Source organism: Vipera ursinii, assembly GCF_947247035.1.
Source record: "Vipera ursinii genome assembly, chromosome: 1".
In the NCBI taxonomy this organism is placed as follows: domain Eukaryota; kingdom Metazoa; phylum Chordata; class Lepidosauria; order Squamata; family Viperidae; genus Vipera; species Vipera ursinii.
This window is the reverse complement of record NC_139512.1, coordinates 262,078,150-262,096,803: the sequence shown is the minus strand read 5'-3', so window position 1 is coordinate 262,096,803 and position 18,654 is coordinate 262,078,150. Positions and strand designations below refer to the sequence as shown.

At 38.0% G+C, this 18,654-nt stretch overlaps 2 protein-coding genes across 2 annotated transcripts in view; both read right to left on the bottom strand.

The window, feature by feature from the left end:
• RSPO3 (R-spondin 3) overlaps positions 1–172 on the bottom strand; it is a gene marked incomplete at its 5' end in the record, with an annotated part of 59,007 nt that extends 58,835 nt beyond the window's left edge. Inside the window, one exon of the mRNA XM_083348046.1 lies at positions 73–172. Coding sequence (XP_083204172.1) covers positions 73–172 — 100 coding nt within the window. The remainder of the gene's footprint in view (positions 1–72) is intronic.
• Positions 1–18,654, bottom strand: part of TRMT11 (tRNA methyltransferase 11 homolog) — a 496,326-nt gene that overhangs the window by 85,796 nt on the left and 391,876 nt on the right. The gene's annotated exons all lie outside the window — the stretch shown is intronic.

Genomic DNA, 18,654 nt, shown 5'->3' with positions numbered 1-18,654 from the left:
TAAAGGCGTCCGCTGGGATAGCGAGACGTCCAGCCCCGCTTCAAGAGAGGCGCTGGGAAAAGGCGCACTTACTTCTTCCCTGCCGTCGGACTCTGGAAGGTTGCTCCTGGCCGCCAACGTATTCCATTAAGTTCCAAGTGATAAAGAACCAAGAAACCAGTCGCAATTGCATAGTAACCCTGTAAAAGTTCTCGTCTAGTGTCCTTTGGGGAGGAGGAGGAGGAGGAGGAGGAGGAGGAGACGTGGGGAGGGGGAAGAGGGTGCGGAAGAGCAGCAGAAATACCTGTCTCTGCGAAACGGCTCCCGATCTTCTTCTTTAAAAAGAAAAAAAAGGGGTGGGGGGTGGGGAGGGGGAGAGTGGGGGTGGGGGAGCACACTCTCGCCGAGGACGATCGATTAGTGTATTTCCCGATTGCCCCCTCGACGATCTCCTCCTGACAGTCTCGTCGAAAGGGTGGCGAGGAACGGCAGCAGCCCTGACAGGGGAGCGTTAGACCCGATCGACCTCGGGGCAGAGACCATGCTGCCGAAGGAGGGGGGACGGGTTGAGGATTGGGTGTGTGTGGGGGGGTAGAAAAGCGGGAAGGGGGGGTGGTCTAATAAAAAGGTGGGAGGGGGAGAGCCAGGCTTGTTCGGGGTTGGCGCTCTGCTCCGGCTACGGGACGGCGGTCCCCTTCGGGAGCTCCATGGGCAGGTGTGCTCCCTCGCCTGGCGCTCCGGCGCTCACGCCCGTCGGAAGGACTCCCGGAGAGAATCCCCCCCGGGGAAAGGGGAGGCAGGGGCTCTGGGCAGGTGGGAAGAGCAGCCCCAAAAGCTCCGGCTGGCTTCTTCTCCTCCTTCAGCGCCGAGCGCTTCCGAGGGCTGTCCCGAGGGCTGCTTCGGACATCCTGCCTCCTGGCCGCGTCTCCGGCAGGAAAGGAAAGATCAGCCGCGCGGAATAAGCCGACTTAGCCCCGAGGAGGCGCGCTTTGCCCCTGGACGGTGGCGGCCCCGTTAGAAAAAGGGCTCCCTGCCAGCGGCACCGAAGCCCGACCCCAAAACGGCCCCCATCCCTCCTCCGCTCCGAAAAGCCGGCCGAGTGACCCTCCGCCGGGCGGGAGAAGCTGTCTCGGCCGCGCTCGCTAGGCTCGGCCAGCCAGCGCTTCCCTGCCTCTCTTCCCTCCCCGGCTGCCCAGGGCCATTTTTGAAGCCCGCATGAAATGTGGAAAGCCGACTCCAATAGGACGCGCGGCAGCTTGGGCGAGGAACTTCCAATCGGCGGCCGGCGGGCGGGCGGCTCTGCTTCCCGCCGGGGAAGGGAGGGGCGCCGGGCCAGGAGGGGAAAAGAGGGGAGAGGCGCGCGCGAGAGAGCGAGCGTGCCCCGGGAGCCTCGCGCTCGCCCTTTGCCACTCCCTTCTGTCTGGCGAAACGGGCTGCGGCGGGAGGGAGACTCCGAAGTGGTGGCTCCGCAGAGCGGCCCGAGCCACGTCTTCTCCCTGTGTCCAGGGCGAGATTGGTGGAGGAAAAACCTGGGCTCGAGTTTTTTAACTAAAGACCGGCAAACGGGGGTGGGGCGGTGGGTGGGGGGGGTGAAGCTGTGGTGACTGACCTTTCCTGTTTCAGAGACGCCTTTTGTCCTGCACAACGTTCAAAGGAATTAAAAGAGGGAGGGAGGGAGCAGAACAGAAGAAGGGTCTGATACAGCAAGTCAGGCTCCTGGTCTGTTTTCTTCCGAATTATCTCCCTTTGCTGTGACAGGGATCTCTCCAGAATATCTTAACCAGGGGAGATCACTCCCAACCATATCTGGAGATTGAAAATGAAGCAAGCGGTATGGCCTGCTAGAGGCTGCGTCAGCTAATGTGAGGATAATTTAGAACAGTTGATTCTCATTCTCTCTCTCTCTCTCTCTCTCTCTCTCTCTCTCTCTCTCTCTCTCTCTCTCTCTCTCTCTCTCTCTCTCTCTCTCTCTCTCTCTCTCTCCCTCATAGATTAAGGAGAATAAACTGAACCCATTGCAAAGTATTGCACCGGCCACATAGTAACATGAGGGTAATGGATACTTTTCTCTGCAAATTAAGCGGTCATTGATTTGTTCTGATGACTTTGTGACTTACTGAAACTCACCCTCCCTCCTACATATAGAAAAAGTGCCTTTGTAAAAACAGTTTAAATTAGAAAGTCTTGATAGCTGCTAGAGACCTGGCTAACGTTTTATTCTAGCAGCTTTTGTTCGGTGCTGCCATCTTAGTTTTTGTCATACCTTTGAAAACACAGCTCCGTGTTTAAATAGGGCTTTGTGGATGTTCAAAAGGATTGTTTGGTCTGGAGAAGATTTAGTCCAATCTCTCAGTGAATCTTGAAATCAAATCTTAGAAGTGATGCAAAGTGCTGAATCAAACAAGGAACTAGAATTGCAAATGATTTGGATATTCAGTGGATTTTCAGGGTTTCTAGAGCCTCAAATATTCTTTCCTTCTCTGTATGATGAACCAAGTTGGGAGAGGATGCTGAGTGTTGTGCTGGGTTGCCTGATACTGAACTAAGTTGCTGGTCAATGAGTTTTGTTACCTCCACAAATCCCGCCTATCCATCTTTATCAAATATTTTTGTCTCTCGCTCTTCTGATAGAATTTGTTAGGCAGGTTTTCTTGAGCAGGGAGAAGCCAGAGTCAAATTTATTCTGCTGCTTTTTGTGACCTGGTTTACTCCTTCTGTTGTGATTCTCTAACTCTCCCCACATTCACAACCTGTTAACCATATCATATTCAACTTTAAGCTTGTCTGACATAATATAGTTCCACTCTACTTATAGTTCTTCAGCTCTTTCAATTTTTTCAATTTTTCCTTCTCTCCCCAAAGTTAAAAATGATTTTTTTAAAATTATCTTTTTTAATCATTTAATTGAAGCAGATTTGTGATATTTGCAAAACACTTTAGATAGAACTTTCCTGCTTCTCTCAGTTTGTTACAAAGAGTGTGTAGAAAGTGAAGTTACAAGTTTAATTTCATATGATATGATTGCTCTCTGTGATGTCCTAAATAGTTGACCCCTGAGTGAAATTATCTACTTCTCAGAATTTTGTTAAGGTAGCAAAGCTGATATTGTTTGGGGTTTCATTTACTTTCTTATTACTTTCTTAAAACGATCAACCCACAAGCATTATCTTGACTTCGTTTGTGCTGGTAGAAGGTTACACTTCTATGCTTGTCCTACAAACACAACTAGAAGTTTAGCCCTGAAAATGGGACCAAAGCTGACCAGTCTAGTATTTGGTCAGTTCATTAGATTTATAACCTGGCTTTCTTCTAGAGTACAAGATTATTTATGTAAATATTTATTTCTATTTTATTTTCTATCTATAACAGCAACTCTAAGGTAAGGTGGCCCAGGTAAGAGGGATCAATCCAAAGTCACTCACTGAACTTCTAAGGCTAAGATGGACTTTCAGCCATTTTTCACCATGATTTCCTGGTCTTGGTCCAATAGTGTCATCAGCACTCTTTCATAGATGGGGCAGGCTTAAATGTTCTGATATGGAAGGCAGCCTGATTATGGACTCTAGCTCAACTTTTTCTGAAACTGTGAAGAATGATTTAATGGATGTCACACTCTCCATGCCATTCTATTGTATGATGGCATCCTGTTTTTTTTGCTAATAAGTGTAAACTTTGTGAGCAACCCACAATCCTGACTAGTTGCCAAGCTTTGCACATGTACTTTACGTAGTTTTACATCCAATCAAAGCCAACAGTGATGCATTAAGCCATTATTTGAGGCAGCAAAGCTGTACTCGCCCATCAGCAAGTCCTTAGGCATTCTTCAATACTGTGCCACATTTGGAGAGCTTAAGTGAGAATTTTTTTAAAAAAAACACTCTACCATAACTTTTTCATTATTTTTAAATTGGAGTAGGATACTTTCTGCAGTGGTGCAACACTATGTATAGGGACTTTATTGAATTATCTGGAGTGGATCCTCTTTGCTCATTCTTGCTGTCTCTGCCTTAAAGGAGGTGTTGCTTTAAACATTATTTCAATGACACACAGGGCAAAATTTTGCAGTGTTAATGCCATCTGCCAGTTTTATCCCATCCCATGGAGGGGGAGGGTACCCACATTTTGACTCTTTTAGTGTCTTAGTTTAAGATCCAAATAGGCTATTCTATCAATAGAATATATTGGTTCAAATAGATTCTTGCCTTTAGATCAAATTTCTCTGAATCTTGAAACTAAAAATTCACATTCAAATAGACGTGTAATTGTTATATCTTTAATTTTTAGGCAAATCCAAAATTTTAATGTCATCTGCATATAATTTAAACTTTATACTCATAAGTCACTATTAATAGACTTGTGATAGACTACTGAATAGGTTAAGTTTTCCCTTTTCCATCACAACATCTCCGTGTTAAAAAAATGTAGGAACAGAATTTCTGTTTGGGAATCAAACATAAAGCTCCTAGCACACCAAAGAGTGACTAGCTGAAGTACTGTCAGCCTTTTCAGCTTAAAAGTTTTGCTTACAAGACGTTTAAGTTTGGGACAACAGATTTTAAAAAGAAAGCAGAAATAAAATATTTTCATGTGCATGCAGTAGTGTGTAGTTATGTTACTTGTCCTTACAACTGGGCTGAAAAATAACTTGGTCGTGAAATTACAGTTTAATTTTGGAATTCTTAACTTAAAGCCAAAGGGTAATATTTTCATTTCAACCTGCACGTCATTAAAAACTTCTACAATAGAGGATGGAAGAACTACTATACATCTTAGTAACTGGTATATTGAAATTTCATGGGAAATATTGGAGGAAATGCTTGTTGTATAAAGATGCTCTTTAGCAAAAGCTGGTCCTAAAACACTTTCTGACTCTACGTGGATTTATTCGGAAGCAAAACTTACTGAGGTAGATATTGTATTGTTGAATCTTTTGAAAGAAAAAGCTAATGATTAACTTAAGCTTAGTTTATTTCCATATGATTTAGTCAGAACTGTGTTGTTGTTTTTTCTAGGCTAGGCTGCATTTTATTTGCAGTCCAGATTGTCCAGAAATGAGGATTTTAATTGTCTCCATCTTTCTTATTGAGGATATTTCATCTAACTAATTTCATTTTCATGGATAGTATAATTTATGCATTTTTAAAGAAATGAATTAAAATCACATTCATAGGTGGTTTCACCCTTCATTAGAAATGTACGTTTTTGTGAAACAAAGACAGTGTCTGAAAACTAGAAAAAGGAATCTGTGCCGGCTTATTAAATATTCAGATTTAATTTAGTTAATGCAACGGAGTCAGGACAGTCACCAAAAGTAGAATATTGCTTTATAAATCAATGGCATTACTGTTTCTAATCCTCAATTAATTGATTCAGAAGTCACATTGATTTTAACCCCTTTCCTTATTTAGCAGTCTGGGCTAGCTTTTACGTATCAATATTTATTCAAGAAAAAAAATAGTATTTTTACAAATAAACAATGATATCACTTCTCTTTTACCTATAATCAATATGCTTCTGTTTTAAAAAAATAAGATTATTATTATTGACCACACTTAAATAATACAGAAATCTTTCAGTTAAATTAAGTGCATCTTTAGGATTCTACTTTCTCCTTTTTGTTGTATTGACAAATATCTCTATCAAAAAGTATAATGGATTTAAAGTTCTGTGGGAGATTTTATTTGAATGGGGCTCCAGGAAAAATCCTCCTAATCCAGTTTACTAAGACAGATGGGAAGGGAGCATGAGGTAGATATAAGTAAATAGCAATTCAGCCTATGAATTATTAGTTTTGACCATAGGGATGGTGTTAATAAAGAAGCAAAATAAAAGGCAAAAACACTGTACAGACCAGTCGACTCACAGCAAACCTGGGCGGTTCAGCTGCGTAAATGTTAAAAGAAAGATAGGTTTTGAAGAACCATAAGGAAAACATTATATAGAGAGAGTACTTTCACATTAATGACAAGGTATTCTAGTCAAACCTTCACCCAAGGATGTTGCAGATATTGTTTTATTGTATCACTGTTTATACACAACATTGAATAACTCGGATGACACAAAAGGCTTTTGAAGTGTGTTCTGGATTCACAAAATGCAGGATTCAAAAAAAATGTTAAAGGTAAATACAGCTTAAATGACTGGCTGTCTCTAGAGCTTAGAGAATTATTTGCTGGATATTGGTCAGGGTATACGAAATACTGTATATTTAAGTGATCAGAAAAAACCACTCAAAACATAATTTAAAATTAGTAATTGTCTATAAAAGAAAAGTTGAAAATATTTTATGCTTTGATATTACTATTAAAATCAGTACTGTTGAACAAAACTAACATAATATTCAGCATGATGTCCATCTGAATAAGAAATGCCAGCTTTCTATGATCTGTGTGTAATCTTTGTCATAGGGACTGAATGCTAGTTGGTACACATTTCTACACATACAAGTTCACAACTGTACACATGTCAAGGCACATATATCAAGATTTTTTTTACAGACAATCCCCTAGCAGACCTATGTACTTTTCTTCAAAAATAGAAAGAATATTACTCTAATATTCTTGGGGGACAATATAGCCCTATTATTGGGGGAGGTTTTCAAATCACAGAGTAAATATATTACCAAAGAATAACTAATACTTTGGTTAGTATATAATGCACTATTTTTAATTGTTCTAAAATAGAAATCTGTTTGGTTACTCTCAGCTGGCATATGCTTCCCTTTCAGTACTCAGCCTTTTGAAACAGGATGGTTATTTCAAGTGATCTAGATACTCTTAAGTACAAAACTGGACAAGAACAGCTAATACATAAAACATGCCAGTCAGTCCAGGATAAACTTCGGCACTTATGGTATGAATAGGGAGACCTCCCACCCGCATTCCCAAAACAATCTTGCTATGGTTAGGTGACTTCAAAATCACTAATATTTTGTTGTAAATTTATTAATTTTAATATAGCCCCTTGAGTATAAAGATGGTTAGTTTGACTTTTGAACTGCAGTCAAAGGTTATGATAAAGTGGAGAGAGCACTATAAGTGATGAAAACAGGATCATGGAAGTCAAGTAAGCCCTTGATAGATTCATATATGGGAATGAAGAAATGCCTAGACTAAAAAACAATCATTGACCACAGAAGGAAGCTTACACAAAGAATTTAATATCTCCAAGGCTTGCCTCAGATGTAATAGAACAAAGAAATCAATAGCTGGCCTCTAGATTGAAAGACAATGTTTGAGGAACTGCTTGATTGGATTAAAACTAATTAACTTGAGTACTGCAACGCTATGGAAGGAGAAAACTAGATAAAAATATTTTTTTTGAAAAACAAGCATTGTGCCAATATCAGATTCTAACCAACTGATCTATCTTGGAACTGATTACTTCTGAATTTATCAGTGCTCTTAAAAATAAAGCTGTTGCCCAGTTATCTGGCAATCATACAAATTGCTTGTATCTGTGATGCTAAGCATTCCCATGATGATGATGAAATAACTATGCATATATTGTGACATCACAAGACAACACTTATATATGTTAAGGGTGATGCTTGTGTCATGATGTTGTGACAAACATTTCATCATTTGTCCCCATTGCCCAGCTTGATTTTCTGCAGATGTCTATAGTGCTAAAGGATCTACCCTCTTGTCCAAGGAGGAAACATGTGTTAGATTTTTTTTATCCTTCTACAATTATCCACACACCCCTTCTTGCAATTAAGAAAAATTACTTTTGTAAAACAAAAAATATAAGAGAACCAGATACTGAACTTTTTAATTACAATCAGGTAATTACAAGTAGGGTCATAGATAGAAGAATGATTCCAATAGAAATAGGAAGTGTAAGCTAAAATACGATGATGATGATGATGATGATGATGATGATGATGATATCCATTCCATTGGCGAGTCTATAGACCAGGTCTCTCCATATCTTCTGCTCTTGCACTATTTCTTTGAGCTTTTCTATGCTCTGGTGTCAGCTTTGATAGTGTCCAGCTACCATGTTCTTTGACAGCCTGGTTTCCTTTTATCGCTAACTCTTCCAAACATAATTGCTTTCTCCAGTGAATTTCCCCACATGACATGGCCAAAGTAAGTGAGATGTGTCTCAAAATACATATATGGATAAAATCAAAATGTTCATTTTGTGTTTTCTTTCTATACTTCAGAGTACAAAGGAAAGACGAAGGAGACATGGATGTAAACATGATTTTATGGAAAAGTAAAGAAGTGAAGCTGAATCTTAAGTTTAGTTGATTAAAGAGAGTGCTTTCACCCTTAATAGATGGTATAGAAGTAATGTACCTTTATTCAGATTCAGCTCCTCAAAATTGCATGGACAAATGCTCACTGTCTGTCTGTATTAATAATCTATACCTGTTCCCAGAGCATTCCAAGAATCCTTGTCATATCCATTCATATTATCCATTGTTTTTCTCTCACTGCTTCCCTTAACCTTCTAACCATAATAATTTTTCCTGCCCCATCATCAATTTATATTATATCCCCCAAATATGTGATGTACCTGTGGACCATTGTTTCAAGGATTAAGCCAGCCTTTATTTGGTCCAAGACTGATTGACTGACGTAGCTTGCAGACTTTAACGTTGTTAGTAATTGTCTCCAGTGCTATCCATCTTGTTTGTAAAACTAGATTTTACAGCTGAATATTACCTCAAGGAAGACATTTTCAGTTATTCTGGCCTTTGTTGTCACTGAAATATTCTTATAACACATACTATATTCCTGTTAAGTTTGCCTTTCCCTTCTTCCTTAAAATTAATTTCGCCTTTATTTTTCCAGAATACTGTCCATCTTTATTCTGAAGTTCAAGAATTATCTACCACCTTCACTGTTTCACTGCCAACTATACGTTCGTGGAAACATGGAACAAAACCTATTTCTCCATATTGGAGCATGCCTGGCCTACTGTTATTCATTACTGTAATTATGTGAGTGTAAAGCGAGAACTCTTATTAAAGCCAGGCTGTGGCATGTGAAGGAGTTGTTTCTGCAGTAATCAGGCATGGAGCAGTTGATTTCTTAAAATGTTAGCCATCGTGCTAAAGTAGCAGTGGCAAAGTTCAGAATGAGATCAGAAGTTGAAGCCAATAAAGTTGTAAAATTATGTCATACACATCTTAATGGTGTAGAATCTTGCAGCTGCACCTGATGTCTATTGCGATTGTGAAGATTTTAGACATTAAGATGAGACATTCATTGAAAGCTTGTAACATCTGTTTTTTGTAAAATAAATCAAATAAGCACATTCACTACAGCAATGTCTCTTTTCCTCAAACTATTCATCACATATACACCTTGCAAACTTTCATGTGTCCATGGAATATAAAATTACAGGAGAAATACTCAGAGTTTGATATTCCTTCAGGAAAATAAATTATTGGCAAATAATTGGGAAACACTTTACATATCGTAATATGTGATGCGGCGTTCAAACCAGTCAGTCCTAGAGGAGATCAACCCTGACTGCTCTTTAGAAGCCAAGATCCTGAAGTTGAAACTCAAATACTTTGGCCACCTAATGAGAAGGAAGGACTCACTGGAGAAGAGCCTAATACTGGGAAAGATTGAGGGCAAGAGAAGGGGACGACAGAGAATGAGGTGGCTGGATGGAGTCACTGAAGCAGTAGGCGTGAGCTTAAATGGACTCCAGAAGATGGTAGAGGACAGGTAAGCCTGGAAGAACATTGTACATGGGGTCGTGATGGGTCGGACACAACTTCGCAACTAACAACAACAAAATATGTGATGTCAAAGACATATCAATAGGAAGTCACACAGGCTCTTTGTTGCAGAATAAACTAGTGTTGTACCAGCAGGAATCCACCCATATAATTCTCTTCTATTCCCCTTATAACCAGGAAACATCTAGCCCCATCACCCATGTTGCTACCTCCATCAATTTTAAACCTTAACCGAGAGATGTCAAACTTGCAACGTCATGTGATGTGTCACAATGTATTATGACTTTTTTTCGATTGCTGGCAATGGGGTGGGCGTGGTTTTGCCATGCGGGCCAGCAACTGGTCAGTGGGCCGGCAGTTTGACACCCCACTACATTTCTATAAAAATTGCAATATTCCAAAACTATGGATTGCAACTTTATAATAACAGTTGCTTATCATCCATTGAATTTCATCAGCATTGATGATAGAACTAGATTACTTTGCAGGGCAGCTACACTGCTGTTGCTGGATGAAAACTCTAAAAAGCATTTTAAAGCATTTCTAAAGCATTGTTCTTCTCTGACTCTGCATGTACTAGAGATATCATCAAAATTGGAATCCCACAATCTGGTTCACTCTTATTGCATAATCCAGAACAACTTGAGTACATTACATTTTAAATGAATGTGGTACTATACTTTTTTTCCATTTCAGGAAATTCAGTTGTTAGATTTCAGGGATGTGTTAATTATGGTGAGAATTTTTCTGTTAGTTTTTTTTTATGATTTTCATTGCTTTATTATGATATGTAACCATTCAGAATTATGGTACATAAGATGGTAGGCTATATACACATTTTTAAAGCAAATAAATAATGATTTCTGGTATCTGAATTTTTTTCTAATACATATTCATTCATTCATTCATTTTCTATAGCTTTCCAACTCAACCAAGTGACTCTGGGCAGCTTATAATACTAAATCTAAAACAATTTGAACAATTCAAAAACATTAAAAGTGAAAACATCCACAAAATAAATACATACAAGCAGTTACTTAGTAACACTAAGTAACAGGATCCTTAACACATTCGAAGCCTCAGGCCCTGGTACATAGCCAAGTTTTTAAAGCCTTGTAAAAGGCCAACATGGTTGGGGCCATTCTAATGTTTGAAGGGAGAATATTCCATAAGGCAGGGGCTACAGCAGAATAAGCCATCGCTAGTTGGCTGCAGATACCATCAGCCACTCAATATTCTTTGCCTGAAAGTACCTGCAAGCATGTCCAGTCTGTTGGATTGAGTTGAATAGGTAGAAACTCTTGGAAAAAGACAGTCCTTCAGGTAACCAGGTCCCAAGCATTGTAGAGCTTTAATATGGTATATTGGATATGATCAATCCAAAATTAAGTACTCTTTAATTATTTTCTTGAGTAATTTGGCTTTTAGTTGTTTAGATTTTAAATGAATAATTAAAATCAACACAGTATTTTGATTTGAATAAAAACAAAAGCATTATATATGCATGTAATTATCCTAGCTGATAATTTTCAGCTTTCCAAGTAGGGTTCAGCCATATGCCTAATATACAATTTCAGTTCATAGTTGGTAACTGTAATTGCTAGAAACATAACAATGACTTTATTATATAACCCAGAACAAAATAACTAGTTATACCAGTGCTAAGCAAAGCTAAACATATATCTTAATTTATTTTTCTCTCTAATTTTCCAGTAAAATAGCATTTAAAATTTGCTAATGACCTCACAATCTGAGGATGGGCAGTTGGGTTATATTCCTAAAACAAACTCACCACACAATGCTCAAGGAAAGGCAAACTTAATTTCCCCTCCAAACTGTCAGTCAGCTTCCCTAGGTGGCTATTTCTGATCTCACAATGCCAGGAGGTACAAGAAAGATCACAGTAAAGCTGGGAAGAGGCATGGCTAGAACAGATTTGATTTGATCTAAAGATTTCTCAACACTCCACTGTGATCTTGACCAAGTGGGAACTGTGATCATAGAAAAAGATTAACGCAAAATAATTACTGTTGTTTTCATCCTGTGTCTGACACTGAAAGCCCTAGAGATTTTTGGAATAATTCATGACTGAAGCACTCTTATTTTCCATTAGCATGTCCTTGTCAAAATCGCTCCAAATCCTCTATCCAGAATCTCCTGAAATATCAAAGAAGGAAGGAAGGAAGGAAGGAAGGAAGGAAGGAAGGAAGGAAGGAAGGAAGGAAGGAAGGAAGGAAGGAAGGCAGGCCTTGATGGATAAACCCCAAGTTCACCATTCTAATAATTAGGCTCTTTTAGGGACCTGGTTCTTTTCTACTGATTGTCTGCAAGTGTGATATTCAGAAGCATTCTATCTCAGAACACAGGCATTTTGTCTTATTTTGCTATTATAACTAAAAAAATTCTTTGAACTTTGAGAAACCTAGCTATAATATTATTAATGTAACCTACCAGTCCCCTCCACCCCGCCTGCAACTCTTCCTTATCTTCTTGCATTTCTGTATGGTCCTGGGCAAAATATTTTATAATGATAGAATTAATCTCAGTACTATTAATTTAACACCATAACCAAAAGATTAAAATAAGATATCATTATCTAATGAGCCTTAAAAAACTGGTCAGTGTAACTGAGTAGCTGCAAATTATGAGCTTTGGTCCAAAGATCTTTTGAGATCACTACTTTAAATACTTTTATTATTTAAACACAAAATGGATGCATTTTATATCTATCAAAAATAATAAAACCTAGTAAAAACTTTTATGCAACTACCATGGTAAGTTAATTGAGGCTTAAAATTTAAAATATTCTGAGTGCAAATTTTACACACAATTATCTGCTTTTTAATTTGTTTCTGAGTAAACAAGTTACTCTAGAAAATAGAAACAACATAATCTTTAAGAAAAACACAATCAAAATTTAACAACAACAATACTGTTTTGGTATTTTATTTTAGTCTTTGATTTTTTTAAAAAAAATATTACTTTAAATCCATAATTAGAACTACAGGAACTCAGACATCTGAGTTTTCCAGAACTCTTCATGAGAAGGATACACAAAATCTCCAAATTAGGTCTGATTTTGTGGTCACAAAGCTTATAGTTTAGGCTCAGTAAGTCTTGCAGGTATCAAATTGCATTTTGTATCATGGACCAAGAAAAGGCGGTCCCGTTTCATTTCTAAAAATAATAATAATGATGATGGCAGGTTCTCTTGGAGGAAGAGAGTAAAGAGAAAGAGAAATACAACCACTTTAATGTCAACAAAGGCAAAATGTCCAGATGAAGATTTCCTCAACATTTTCACTATTATGCTGTATGAGATTGTCACTTTAATACCATTCAAAGTACTTTAAAATATGTATGTGTATTTCCATATGCATTAAAGCGGGAATAGAGAAAGTGCTCTAAATTACCCTGCCCCCATCCTTAGGCATCCTTTATCTGCAGTTGCATGAGCAACCTTGGATTCCCCATGCTGGGTTAGTTCCTATTGTATTATAGCCTTGTGTAATCTTTTCAGATAAGAATGTTGTGTAATTTTTAAAAGCAATAAGCTGTTGGGAAAGTTTATGACAATGTTTTATCAACGGGTAAGAATAAAAGCTAATGTAGATATATAGTGTTATTTGATTTATGAAGCCAAAAATGCTAATTTAGACCATACCTCTATTACAGAAAGAGAGAAGTGTTATTTTAGAATAGGTAGAGATAATAATAATAATAATAATAATAATAATAATAATAATAATAATAATAGTAATAATAATAATAATAATAATAATAATAATAATAATAATAGTAGTAGTAGTAGTAGTAGTAGTAGTAGTAGTAGTAGTAGTAATATAAAGACACTTTTCAGTCAGACAAGTCCATGGACAAGTCTATTTAGTTTTACTGGTAAAAAGCCAAAGTGGTTTACTTTTGCCTTAGGTTATTTTTCTCACTTTTTAATCTACCCTACAACTTTGAGATTACTAGCTGCTAAGTCTGCTAAGTCTGGTTTTTTCTTCACCAAGATCAGCAAAAGTGCTGGGCTTCTGGCAAGTTTTCAAGCAGTTTCCAACACCAGTTTTCGATCGGATTATATGTCTAGAGATACAACTGCAGGGAATGAAGTAATTTTAAACCTGGTGACAGTGATATTTTACAGCTATGTCAGCAACTGATCTGTATAAAATATGATCACAAAAATAATTATTCTCCCACTTTTTTGTAGATCAGTTTATATTATGAAGGTAGAAGCAACGAAGCAAAATAAACAGAAACACCCCCCCATGAAAAAGGTTGATAAGGATAATCATGCCTTCTCCAAATTGTGTTGTGTTTTATTTAGAAGATAAAAAAAATGGAAAAGTGAAATCAGCCTTGGAGGAATATACCTCTAAGGAGCAAGAAAGACTATACATTTAAGAAGCAAAGAAAATTCTATATTGTTGATTCTCTTCATTTAGAGGTAGAATATGTGGATGGATGTTCAAGGAACTAAGACTGCAGATTGTAGTATTAGCTTTTTGTACATTAAATCATACTGAACTAGCCAAATTCAATTTGAAGGAATTAATGTTTTACTTATGAGAAATACAGGAATCATATAGTATACAATATGTGCCACAAATAGTAATAAGAACACAACCTGTACGCAATTTGTCCAGTACAGAGGGAAGAGCAATTTCTACAGATTTCCCTTCTGCCTCCTTTATCCTCTAAAATCTGTTCCAGATGTTGTAGACTCATCTAGAAAAGATTTAACTGGCACTCTAGAAATTGCAGAAATTCTAATCCGTCTCCAAAATGGGAAAAGCTAGGGCACTGTAGTCAATTTCCACAGAGGAGTAGGTGTAACATTGCAAAATAATCTATTTCTTATGATCATAAGTAATAATGTTCTTAATGCACCTGGGCTGGTTATAAAAAATAAATGGAATTCCAATTCTAAGAATATTAAGATAATTTCTCCGATAGTAACTTTCAGTTTCAGACAAAAGTCATAGATAAAAAAACAAATCAGCACAACATTCGTATTAGATGTATCTTATTCATCCATAGTTCACATCTTCCAAAAATGGAATCTAGAGAAACTGCTCAGAGTTCCCTTGAACCATGAGATTTAATAATAAATAATTATAAGAAAGATCATCTCATAAACTCAATGGAAAATTACTGATATATGAAAAATATAAAAATTCATTGCTACCATAAATAAAATGTGAAATGTGTATTGCCAATTGTTAAGCAAAGACTGGACAACCCTTTATGTGAAATGTTATAGGGTTTCCTGCCTGAGCAGTGGGTTGGACTATAAGACCTCCAAGGTCCCTTCCAACTCTATTATTATTATTATTATTATTATTATTATTATTATTATTATTATTATTATTATTATTGATAATAATATATCATTAGAACTCTGATTCATTTCATGCTTGGTTTTGTGAACATTTTTTTAAGAAAAGAAGGTTCTTTATGGCCTTTATTTTTCTTTCTTTCAAAGTGTATTTTATGTAAATTTTATTTTAAAATGTGTTAAATAAATGCAAATTTTCACAACTTATTTCTTCTCTGCCATTCTTGTATCATGATGTACAGTAGATTTAGCTAAATTGCATTTTGCTTTTTTTAAAAAAAGAGAAACCAGCAGCTTATCTAACCATCTCCAGATCTGTGCACCTATTATGCACCCATTGGTTAGTAAACTAGGTTAGAATATATAGAATTGCATAGAAAAGGAGATACTGCATAAAAAGTAAAAAGTCTTTGCAGCCTTGAATTGAACTGAGATGGGTGCAAAAGAGCTAGACAGAACTATATTTATATTTACAGGGATTAAAATGCCAGTTGTGTCGCATGTAGGACATAGGGCAGATAATCAACCTTTTTAACATTCCACTGCAGGATTGGGATCTCTTAACAAAGGCACCAGAATTGCAAAACAGTTTAACTTTGCTTCACTAGTAATTAATGAGGTGCTAAGAGTGGCTAAGCAAAGCATCCCAGAGAGAGGATGCATGACTCAGGATCAGAAGAAGCCCCCACCCCATCATTTCAAACAACAGTGTCATTTAAATAAACAGAAAAGACAAGCAATTGTAGCCTGGTGTGGAGGCTCTATTAGCATTAACAGTCACCACACAGTTCCTAAACTTACTGATACGTGTAAAAGCATTAGCAGTATTCAGCACATTTACTTATCGATACACAGAACAATCCTTTCTATGGCGAATAAAAAAAAGTGGAGTCTACTTTAATCCTTAAATGAAGTCAACAATTTTAGAAATATGTAATATGTGGCAGGGGAAAAGAAACTCTCCAATAAACATTTCATAACATTTCATTTGTGGCCAGCTTCTGAAAATCATCCAACCCGGGAGCCAAGAATGCTTAGATCCATTATAATGAGTTGTAGCCATGTCTTGCCAACAGAACGAAGATCACTGGGTCTGAGTTTCTGCTCCAGACTTCCCTCAGAAGCCCTCTGAGTCCTTTCCCAAATTTTCTCTTTAAGATTAGTGACCCCTAATTAATATCTGAACATATTGTGGTATAGGGGGTCTTAGGAGGAAAGTAGGTGGAGGGATATCCTTTGAGTGGGAGCTCCATCTGCAAGGAATCTCTCTGCTCGTCTCAAAGGTGCTTTTTTGTCCCTCCCCCCAAAGGCAACTGGACTATGTTTTTTTTTTCTTGAAGAAGAAATATTTTCTCATTGAAGAAGATGTTTTGCTTCTCATCCAAGAAGCTTCATCAGTTCTGATAGCATGGTGGTGGTGGTGGTGAGAAAATGGAAGAATCATACTTCTTAGCAGTCATGTGGTCATTGGCACTCTCTCTGAGAGCCATTGAGCCCACTTGGGACCTTATCTGTTGGGATTGTTGGGCTGCTTCCTCTCCCAAATTCTGTGTGAAAACAGCCATTAACCATTACTTCTAAGGGTGGGATGAGTTTAGACAGAATATCAGGTTTAGTCACCTTCAAGCTGGAAAAGTAACAAGTGGCAGGCACTTAGGAGAGGCATGGGGTGGGGGTGGAAACTCCCAATGCTCCTCACCATTCCCCACTGTGCCTCTTAGCTGTCAGAACATAGAAGCATTCTAACCAGGTTCAGAAATGCCTGACAGAGGAGGACATACGTAAGACAAAGGGATGGGAAAGAGTTCTCCTGATGCTTCTGCTTGGCACAGTTCCTCTTTTTCATCTGTCAGGCTATTTCTTAGCTGTCATTCAGACTATTTTTGAGAGAAAGTGAGCTCAATCCCTGACTACTGTTGCAAAGGAATGGTAGTGCTGCAGCAAAGGGTCAAGCAATCCAATCCAAATGCCAGAGCAGCATTTCAGATTCATACAGTTGTGATTGGCTTCATATAACCATAGTACCGTAATCATCATCACAGCATCTCAGGCTGCCTAACTAGGAAACGATCGGTAAAATGACCCCTACCGCTCCCAGTAACATAACTATATGTATCACAAACAGCTGCAAGAACTGCAGTTTCGTGAGATTGGTCCTGAGAATGCTGATGAAACAAGGTACAATTGCTTTCTGTGAGTCCTGTGATATAATAAAAAAAAGTAAAAGCAGTTAAAAAAAAAAAGAAAAAGAGAAAAGACATTTGGGGCAGAAGCAATGGAAAACTTGTAATGCACCCACTTATGTCAGAATAAGCAACACGTCATTGGCAGAATTTGGGTTTCCTTCCCTGTTTAAATCAATCTTCAGAGCTCTTTCAAAGGACCACTAAATCTCTGCTTAAAAAAACAAATCTAGTGCTCTTTTGAAAGACTACTGACCATGTATGTTTATAAGGAGCCCTGGGTAAGGCCTGATTAGTTTTTGGGAAAGCGCTGGTGAGACCTCAGTTTTTGATCTCTCCAGCAGCCATATCAAAATAACCATGGAGTGCAGTGTCCAGAGGGGAGGCATAGGCCCATGGCAGCTTTAAGTAACCAATGGGATGTAGTCAGTTCCAATCCTGACCACATAACCAAAGGCTTAATAAAGCATGCAGGAATGCATTCACATCAGTAACAGGAGAATGCCTCCTTAAAACTGTTAAGTGGACAGCTAAGGACAAATGTAATCTTCTTTCAGCCACATGGGGATAAGATGAAGATAATGTTGTAGTATTTTTTTTAAATGTCCCTGGATCATGCTTATGCCATGGTTATGAATAAATAAGGAAGGGCCCATAATCAGAGTGTGTACTTTGTTATTGGAAAAATTAGCCTGTAATTTCAGTTAGCTACTTCTTTCTCCATTGTTATTATTTTTCTTTTCTCTGTTTGTTACTCTGAACCCTTAGAACAGTTAAGGCATGGGGCGTTGTTAGAAACGTTACTCTGCAAACTTAAGCTTTTGCGTATGCAAGCCAGCAAAGCCTAACCGAGTAGGGGGTATTTTGATCCACACAATTTTCACTGTCAATTTCCTCTGTGAAGGAAGGCGGTGTTGCCTACCCATAATGGCATAAGTTACTTGAGGTGAGTTTAGCATTATTTTTCTTTTACTCTGAACAAGAAATTGTGAGTCAGATAAAGATTGTTCTAGGAAAAAAAAAAGATTTGTGTAAGGGATAAAAGTACATCCCAGTTCAGTATGCACAATAATGCACACACATTTGTATGTCTTGCACTTGACTTTTCACTAGAATAAATAGATGACTTACTAATTGAATTAATCAATTCAGTAAAAGCCTTGGTGATACAGTGGTTAGAATGCAGTATTGCAGGCTAACTCTGCCCACAGCCAGGGGTTCGATCCTGATGACCTCAAGGTTGACTAAGCCTTCCATCTTTCTGAGGTCAGTAAAATGAGAACCCAGATTGCTGGGAGCAATATGCTGACATTGTAAACCACCAAGAGAGTACTATAAAGCATTATGGGCTGGTATACAAGTCTAAGTGCTGTTTCAATTGCTATTTTAAAGAAATCCAGCATAGCTTTTTTTCTGAACATAACTATTCTGAACATATCTAT